The 10,155-nt window shown below is 43.7% G+C and overlaps 1 protein-coding gene across 1 annotated transcript in view; it reads right to left on the bottom strand.

Moving 5' to 3' along the window:
- Nucleotides 1-9,211, bottom strand: part of LOC108276559 (CXADR-like membrane protein) — a 42,175-nt gene extending 32,964 nt beyond the window's left edge. Inside the window, exon 1 of the mRNA XM_017488329.3 lies at nt 9,074-9,211. Coding sequence (XP_017343818.1) covers nt 9,074-9,110 — 37 coding nt within the window. The 5' untranslated portion in view covers nt 9,111-9,211. The remainder of the gene's footprint in view (nt 1-9,073) is intronic.
- Between the last annotated feature and the right edge of the window lie 944 nt (nt 9,212-10,155).

Raw genomic sequence — 10,155 nt, 5'->3', positions numbered from 1 at the left:
TGATGACCTGGATAACAGCACAGAGGGAGCGAAGTGACAGAGCAACACAGCATTCGCACATTTCCAGGATGCTGCGCTGGCTTTTCTCTTGTTAGCGCCCACGTAAACCAGGCTTACGCCATCCAGGCTAGCTGTCATGTCACAGGAAATGGCTGGTCTTGTTAGCTAAGAGATAACGTGGTGCTTTTCTAGACAACGGGGGCGACTCTCTATACATTGTGATCTCGCACACAAAACTTTCTAGCCAGCAAGGGAAAATGTTTTTCGACAAAAATACTCTACAAAACGCTAAATCCCTTAAGACAAACCGCGTAGCATAGCTAGCTGCCGTAGTCACCCAGAAGCTAAAAACAGCAAAGCTAAGCTAAATAGGTAAACGCAGCACGGCGCTAACATTCCCGAGTGCCTAGCGATTAGTTCTACAGTACACCGCTAGTCATTTTAAGTTTGCTTAGGTTATTACGTCCAGCAATAACGTTAGCATTAGCTAAGCAGCAAAATCTGAGCGATGGAGAACAGGAAGATCTGTGAAGACATTTTTATAACTGGACGAAAGCTGTGCAGTCGAACAGAACGTCATAGCTAATGCTAATACCGATCCAGAGGGATGAAGGACTTCTCGTGTCGCGTTCCAAATCCACATTCGCCAGCGAGCGGCTCACCGCAAAGCATCTAAAAACACATTATCATCCTGGCGAGGAACGATCCCTCATGCTGTGTTACTTCACAAAACAGCTTAACACGGCTCACGCCCGAGCCGATGAGAAGAGTAAGCGGCTTAAGCGTTAAAGAAGCTGCGCTTTTTCTTCTTCTTGTCGTTGTTGTGAGAATCAGCAGCCGAGTCAGCGCTTCGCTTTACCCCGTTCTCCCCCCTCCAGCCTCCAGGATTTAATTGGCTGGTTAATATGGAACAGAGACGTCCTGCGCTTCAAATTAGCGCCGTGTCAGGAGCGCAGAGGTTAACAGAGGGCGAAGCAGATGGTTATATACGCTAACGGGGAGGGTTAACGAGATGTCCGCTCGCCCGATTAGAACTCCCTCATGGAAAATCCTTCAGCGAAATGAGAACGTCGTGAGGCCGTGAGTTTGTCGAGCAGCCCGGGTTCGATTATCGCCTGCGTTACAAATCACTTCGGATATAAACAAACAAACAAAAAAACGTAAAGTCGTGGAATTGAACGCAGTGAAAGGAATAAAACGTGCTGTTATGGGAAAATAATCAACAGCAGGGTGGTGTGATGAAGCTGAGTTAGCGCTACCACTCCACAGTGGATTAGTTTCCAATAACAGCATGTCATGAAGGGGTTTGTATCTCTTATACCACAGTAAATGCTAACACTGACCCTTTTTTAAAATGATTATTATTAGCAAACCGGACGTCGTACTTTTTTATCTGTTTATAGTTACGTGTCATTTTGTCGAACATCCGTGAAACAGACGGGATTTTGCGATTTTTTTCCCCACGATCGCAGAAACGAACGCGAAATCGAGCAAACGCCGCGATATTCCGCAGAGCTCGCATGTTTTCGTTCTTTTTTTTTTTTCTTCAAAATTCCCGCAAGATTTTCCCGCAGTTTCGGGCCGAGACGCATCGCGACACGACACGTTCAACCGAAGCGCTCTTCGAAATTCACGCGCTGTCCAAGGCGAGTACAGCTAAAAGGTCTCGTTTACCGACAAACATCGCTGAAACGACGCCCGTGCTAAACAATCCCGCGCGTCGCGATCTCGCCGATTCGAGTAGTTTTCTGCCCAAAAAAAAAAAAAAACACAACATAAAATTCATTTCGCACAATTTGGAAAACGGCCGCGGCAAAAATCGAGCAGTTTTCACATCATCCTTCCTTTTTTTTCTATCTTGAAAGTAATTAAACCAAAAAACAAACAAACAAACGAACAAAAAACACAGCCTGTCATGTGACTAAGAAACGACAAGAAAACTCCTCCGTTACTGACACTGGAGACTCCTTCCATAAATGTTAAATAAGCATGTGCAACTAAACAGAACCGAAACGTAAACAAATTTGTCCAACAAATGACATTTATTATTATTATTATTATTATTATTACTATTATTATTATTATTAGTCTTTACATGCAGCGTACACCGTACAAGTCCCCGTCAACCATCTGTTACTATAGAAACGGCAACAAGCGCATATATAAACAGATATAAACCAGAGCTTTACCTCGCAGTCTTATTTTAAACCTCGGTTCTGAACACAAATGTCACCTGCGTGTCCTGTACTCTAAATGGCACATTGTTTTCTAAATGTCACATGTGGACACACACCGAGCTGGAGCACTCGCGCGCGCCGAGACCTCCGGCTTTTGCCATTTCCCGGCACTGCAGTTACGCTGTCAAACAGCATGAGCGGGAAGGTAAAGGAGCCCGGAATAAACACGGGAGATACGACGGCTTAACACGGAGAGGTGGTGGAAACACGACGGCACCTGCATTAACCGCCGGCTTTGACATAATACCAGACTGCACACTCAAATAAAGGCTTTCAGAGCCACGCAAGCTATTCTGAGAAGACGGCGTGTGTAGTAAGCGTGTTTGTGTGTGTGTGTGTGTGCGCTGCTGAACGCTAGGCCATCCGAGGCAGTTTTAAAAAATAAATAAATCAATGACAACGTTTAAATTAAATGAAGAAATAACATTCACGGACCGCAGTCCTATTTAGCACCACTTGTTGTGTAAAAAATTTTATTAATTAATTACATTTTTATTCAATCCTTTTTTAATGACTGGATCAAAGAATCTGAATCTGTTTGTTTGTTTGTTTGTTTTAGCGTAGCATTGGCAGAAACACCACACACAAATCGTGCGCGTCTAGCGTCCGTGCTAATTTCGATTTTCAAACTAATGATCGATGCTCGATCGAAAAAAATTCTGAAAAAAGTGTTAATGAAAGCGCTTTTCATCTTCTCGTGATCATTAGGAAACTCCTGCTGGAACGCGTGCGTGACCTGCGGAATGTTCTATATATTCCATGCGTTCGGTTAAAAAAAAAGAAAGAAAAGAAATAAGTGTTAGCTTTACGGCGTGAAAAGCCACGCCTCCTTTCCAATACAAAAGGAAGCCATGTGCGACCTGCATTCTTCCTGTAAGTTCCTCGTTTCGGCTCTGGAGCGCATCCATGACAGATTCTCGCTGCCCACAAAACTCAAAAAGTGCATGCGTGCGAGATGGGCGGCGAAATTGCTCCCAGACTGACGAGGAGAAAACAGGAAGCGCTGATTTGCTTCACCCTCCTCAAATGGTTTCTTCTCTCTTTTTGTTTCGTTTTACATAAATCAAACCACCTGTGTGCGTCCACTTGGCGTGCTAGTTGTAGGAACAAAAGCAACGGTGCATCCTAAAAGCTAGCACTGATAGCGAAGATAAAAATAGTCACAAAAAAAAAACAACGAATAACCGTGATAAACTATAACATCGAGGTATCGTAGCTAGAGGCTAACGGGAAAATAACAACTGACGCAGTCAAAAAAAAAAAAAAAAAAAAAGTTCCACCCTCGCCCAAGCTAATGTTTAGTATTTATTAGCTCTCGCTACGCTTAGCTGAAATCTAGCGCTGGCGAATCCTGACCGGAGTTGCGGTAGAATTTCTGGAATCCGTTAGCACACAAGCTAGCGCTTTACACAAATCAAGACTAAATTCTGACAGAGTGAACGGTAAGATAGTTTCCTAGCTCTACTTTCTTAGTACAGATCATTTGTAAACAAACTGCTCATGTCAGGACAGATTAAAATGTAAACAAAAGTACAGAAGTTAAGAAAACACGACGGAACATCGTTTCTGACGTCGTCGCTTTGAAGTACTTTATTTGTTTATTTACACGGCCAGCTGATATTTCGCTAGCTACCAGGCTATGTATGAGGCGATACAAGAAGATAAGAGATGAAGCAGAGACGGCTTTGCTTCAGAAACCTTCGGGAATGATGATCTTAGCGTCATGTTAGCAACACTCTTGCTACAAGGAGTACAGTTATGCTAACGTAATGCTACTGAAGAAGCGCACCTTGAGGTTTGCGTCGTCGGTTATTATTTTTTATTCTCGCTTAGCAACAAGCTAATCTTAAACCACTGTTTGTGCTCGTCGTCGTGGCTACGTTGTCGGCTTTCGGGACCGGTGTTCTTAGTACATTTAGCGGTTATCGTTCATGCTAGCCATTTAAGGAAAGCAAGATACCGAGCTGAATTTAGCTCAATAGAGTGCTATAACCTCTGGCTTTATTTTAGAATTTATTGACATTGCTCACAGTGCATTATGGGTAATACTTTCAGACTGTAAACTACTGATATGACATTATAAATGAACTATCGTTGCTTTAGCATAAGGAACGTATTTAACATGGCTGACGAGCTAAAGAAAGGTGCGGACTGTGGCATTTGCGAAAGTTTCTGAAACTATTTTTCCTCAGATTTATGAGTTAGCTTGGCAGGTCTGCTTCACGGCGGGGGAAGGGGGAAGGGGGAGTGTTAGCTCCAGGCTACTTGAGGAGAATGTTTATAAAGAAAACACACAGCTTTATTAAAAGCATGTGCTTCTTTTCGGCCACCCTGAACTCAGATATTGTGTTTGTGGAGAAAGAGCAGAGTGTGTGGCCACGTACGTTCACTACGTCCGTCTCCAAGATCAAGAACGATCGCCTACGCAGACGATTAGCATTACGCTCATTTATCTGAGAGATAAATTGCCAAAAGCTTTTATGCCACAAAACACTGATTGATTAGTGTGTGTGTGTGGGGGGGGGTTGTAGCTGTTTATTACATTTTGCATTTAACTTGAAACTAAACTGCAGAGAGCTAATGTTAGCACTTTCCTTCCTCCCTCTCTCTCTCTCTCTCTCTCTCTCTCGTTCCTCTTAGCCGGGACTGAACAGATGGTGCCACTATTTCGGTTTATTTCCGGGTCGTTAAACAGCACTCCTTAATGAAATTGAGCTTTCCGACTGTATCGCACATGTGTTGAATTTTTTTTTTAGTCAGCTAAAAAAAAACAACGATTATTTCATTACTGCGTTTTTTTTTTATTGTTTTTTTTTTTTTTAGAAAATATCTATTAAGCAAAGTTGTGAGGAACATTATTATGATTACTCATAGTTCCAGTGAATCAGATCACAGGTCACAGTGAAGGAGGTGTGGCCACTGTGCATCTGAGTCCCAAAAAAGGGGGCGGGGCCACTCTGGATGGAGTGATGGAGACATGGTCTTTCTGTTAGGTAGAGTTAGAGGTGTGGCTAATGTCTCTGTCAGTAACTTGTGAAGGAGGTGTGGCCATTTTTTCGGTCTCAAAAAGGGGGCGTGGTTTATGTGCCTGTCAGTGACAATGAGTCACAGGGGGCGTGGCCTCTGTGCCTGTCAGTCAGGCTTCTGTGTCTGTCAGTAACTAGTGAAGGAGGTGTGGCCGTTGTACATTTCGGTCTCAAAAAGGGGTCATGGCCTCTGTGCCTGTCAGTCACACTGAAGGAGGCGTGGCCTCTGTGTTGGTATATCTAGTAAAGGTTTTATTTCACCTGTTTATAACCAATCGTTAGTACAATACTGAATCACATGTTTATTGTTGTATGTGTCGCATTCATTCGTTGTATCGTGTTCTGAAGAGACACACCCCCCTAAAATCCAAGAGTCATTCTCGGCGCATTCTTCTCTTTGATCAAATATTTGTTTCTGAAGCAAATCTATGTTTATTAAAGTGGACAAAATCTGTAATCTAACATCACACACTGAGCAAAGCCATAATCTGCCTCCAGGATGTTCTACACGAGGACGCTCTTCAGAATGTTCCCCATGGGCAAGATGAACTTCGAGAAGATCAAACGTTAAGCTAAGAGTCATGAGACTGTGTGTGTGTGTGTGTGTGTGTGTGTGTGTGTCGCGTACTTTTATGAAAGTTCTCTGAACTTCACCCTTGGGAGTCGTAGTAGCTCTAGTAGCACATCCCTCCTGTGGAGTGTGCTTTCTAATAAAAGCGGCCGCTGACGGTTATTTCTGAACTCTCTGTGTTAAGTCCGTGTGTAAGGTTGTGTGTGTGTGTGTGTGTGTGTGTGTGTATGTGTATATGTGTGTGTGTGAGAGAGAGAGAGAGAGAGTCCCCAGAGGGATGTACTGCTGTCTTTAATTAGCAGAGCACATCTCAGCAGGGGGACGCCGCTCACCGAGAGCCGTGTCAGAGCGCTCGGCCAAATCAGAGTGGCATCCACGTCCTCCCACCAGACACACATGCGCCCACACACACACACACACACAAACACACACACACACACACACACACACGTGCTTCCTCATGCCAGAGACTCTGAAACATGGCATCATCACACACATCCTCTGATGTGTATGACAGACTGTGCTCCATTGCCAAAACCACACACACACACACACACACACACTGCACGTCACTATCCTACACCCTGTTCCACCTGCATGACATTGTGCCATAATTGTTTCATGGCTGTTTTGATAAGTGAAAGGCCACGCCTCCTTCACTGGGATTAACAGACACAACCACCCTGCCTTCTTTTTTTTCAGCAGTGATGTACAGAGACCACGCCTCCTCTTCTGGGACTGACAGAGACAAAGGCCACGCCTCCTCTTCTGGGACTGACAGACACAAAGGCCACACCTCCAAATCACATTCTGGTCTGGATCTTATTTATATAAATATGTAATATATTAGTTTATTATGATTGCAATTTATTTTATTTTTTTGCTTTTGTTACAATCTGTTACGTTTAGACACAGGGTTAGCCTTAGCAGCAGCTAGAAGCTAGCATTACCAACAAGAAAGCATTACATTACTCCAGTACAAGGAGCCAAGCCAAGCTTTTATGCATGGCTCATGCATAAAAATAAAAAAAACTCCGAATGACTAAGTAATGAAGGGTCAGATGCCAAGCTGTTCGGAATTACAAGTACTTCATGGAACCTGCCACTAATGCTAATCACCTCGAGAGGTCGTGGCACGAACACGCAGGGTCAAACAGGCCAAGATGATACATACACTTAACTACCCGACTGTTGTTATTCCAGCTGTTTGGATGAGGAGCTCAGAGTGCAGGCGAGAGAAAGGAGAGAGTGGAGAATAGAGAGTAGAGAGCAGGGTCAGTGTGCAGCAAGTTGTCACTTCCTAACCTCCGGTTGTGTCCTCGATGCATCTGACAGACACTTCGGCTACCCCCGGAGATTCAGCTCTAAATATAGGCCTTTAACTCATCTTTAACTTGTTCTTTAAACTGATTCACTGTTTAATGTGCAGGACTGCAGTAACAAAATAAATCAATATGTGGGCACGATGAAAAACAATTCAGGTTCCTGAGGCATGTGCTGGACATGATGTGAGATATTATGTAGCTGAGTTACCGACTTAGTGTGGGTGGTGTGGGGAAGTGTGGGTTGGTGTCGGTGGTGTGTGATGGTGTGTGTCGGTGTGGGTGGTGTGGGGTGGTGTGTGTGGTGTGGTTGGTGTAGGGCAGTGTGGGTTGGTGTGGGTTGGTGTGGGTTGGTGTGGGTGGTGTGGGTTGGTGGTGTTGGTGTTGGTGGTGTGGGTTGGTGTGGGTGGTGTAGGGCAGGGTGGATTGGTGTGGGTGGTGTAGGGCAGGGTGTATTGGTGTGGGTGGTGTGGGTGGTGTAAGGCAGTGTGGGGTGGTGTAGGGCGGTGTGGGTTGGTGTAGATTGGTGTGGGGCAGTGTGGGTTGGTGTGGGTTGGTGTGGGTTGGTGTGGGTGGTGTAGGGTAGTGTGGGGCAGTGTATGTGGTGTGGATTGGTGTGGGGCAGTGTGTGTGGTGTGGGTTGGTGTGGGGTGGTGTAGGGCAGTGTGGGTTGGTATGGGTGGTGTGGGGATATATAGAAAAATCTTGCCAGCTGGAATGATTTCAAACACTGTACACTCAGAAATATTCGAAGGCCATGTGTTTGAACGTCTACGTTTGAGTGTATACGGATAACCCGACATCTCGGATCAGGCGTACGAGTGTAAGCACTCAAATTCCCCAATGTTGCTCGGTCACAGACATAAAGGACCACAGCTGATGGATTTCTGCAGACCTGCTACTGCAGAACCTGAAGTGTGTGTTTTCAGCTCTGCCACGGCAGACTGCGAGTCCGTCTGTAAAAACGTCTCAGGCACTCCTAATGGACAGCCGCGTCCCCTGCTCAAATTCCCGACGGGATGAAGCCAGGCTCCCGAGTCAGCTCATGATTCAACAACGGAGTCTCGTAATGTCTGCAAGTCTGCACCATGAGGCAGAGCGCTAAATCACAGAACCACACACACACCATCCGTCTTCAACTTCTTACGGTGACTCACACGGCTGATTAATACAACAACAGCTCAAAACCAATCAAAAGTAAATCATAGCTGGTCATGAGCAACACCTACACACTGATTCTCTGATTCCCTGATTCACTGATTCACTGATTCCCTGAAGCAAAACCTCAAACAGTACCAGTGTAAATGTAAAATAATATTTAAAAAAAAAAAAAAAAAAAACAGTAAAAAAAACGTATATTATAATAAATAGTTGCAAACGCTTATAAAAAAATATGTCATAACAATAAACGTTTAAAATCAATAAAGCAGATAAATCATTATGTATACAGTTTGAAGGCATGTATCTAATGCATTAATGCAATAGGTAAATAAAATAATAACAAGTTAATTATTTTTTTAAAGAAGGATTTTATAGGGAGTCAGTAAAGTGGAAAAGATTTGAAACACTGCAGTAAGTAAATGAATAAATAACTGGTAAAAAATAATAACAATAATAATAATAATAATAATAATAATAATAATAATAATAATAATAAAAATAAACTCAAAATATTTTGGTCAGTGGATTCATGTGCATAAACGCACGTGCCATAATACGGAATTAAGGAGAATGAATAAATTAATCTATTAAAGAATTCAATTATAAATAAGTAGTAAAAAGTAGTGCATGCCACTACAAACCAAATGCATAAATAATCCAATCAAGTATTTAAAAAAGCAACACGCGAAATGAATGGTTAACAAACAAATAAATAGGTAAATAAATAAAGCCTCTCATACAAAAGCTGAAACTCACCCAGAGGAAGCAGCAGGGACCCGAAGGTAGCGGACATCGCGAGAGTCCCGTGGAAGACCTGATGTGATCGCGCGCACAGGACGAGCCCGGTTCATCAATGTATATTTTAAAGAAGAAGGAAAAAAAAAACAAAAAAACAAATACAACCGTATCAGAGCTCAGTTTGTGCAAGCGCGAGACTTCGGGAAACACCGCAGTGTCTTCTGAGCATCCTTCTCCGTCAGAAAGAACCGAAACGATGTAAAAGCGTGAAAGTTCCGCTGCGCTTCTCTCCTCTCCGAAGAGGATGCGCCGCTCCGTCCTGCCTCGCGTGCGCTCCCGTTAAAACACACACACACACATACACACATATACACACCCGAGCGCGCGCAGTGCGAGAGCCGTGAAGGTGTGTGAGTGTGTGAGGAGAAGTGGGGACCTCTACAGTCTGAAACCGCACACGCTCTCTTTCGAGGTACCTGCAATATTCGTCCGGTTTTTTTTTTTTTTTTTTTAATTTTTTTATTACTACATTTAATCTGCATACTATTATATACATGTCAAATCGAGTATTAAGTCTTCGAATCGAAATGGATTCGACCCCCGTTGCATATCAGGTTTGTTGTCAAAATGTACAGACTTTCCGCTGTTTGCGATGAACAAATCAAACAAAAGCGATCGGAATAGTTCGACACGACGGACGCTTCAAGTGGTTTCCACAAATTCAACTGAAAATGCGACTTCTAATGACTTCTCCAGTTTCAAAATGATTCAACCCCCTGAATAGAATCCCTCATAACAGTACAAACATGCAAAACCGGTGTTGTCTCAAGCACACCTCATGCTAAACTAATCAAGGGCTTTGTTAGTTGCAGTAGGTGTGCTTGAGCTGGAGCACATGAAATACCTGAACTGGCTAGGGGTAGAAAATTTATGAAATACCTGGACGGGGCAGAGAAAGGAAGCTATCTACGGCTGCAAGCAGATTTCTGAGAAGGCAGGTTGTGAAAAACCCTCGAGTGACTGCAAAAGACCTGCAACAAGACTTAGTGGCAACAGGCACTGAGGTTTCAGTGAGCACAGTAAGGCACGTACTAAACTCA

Source organism: Ictalurus punctatus, chromosome 16 (genome assembly GCF_001660625.3).
Source record: "Ictalurus punctatus breed USDA103 chromosome 16, Coco_2.0, whole genome shotgun sequence".
In the NCBI taxonomy this organism is placed as follows: domain Eukaryota; kingdom Metazoa; phylum Chordata; class Actinopteri; order Siluriformes; family Ictaluridae; genus Ictalurus; species Ictalurus punctatus.
Note: the sequence above shows the minus strand (reverse complement) of the source record. Positions and strands in the feature narration are given on the sequence as shown.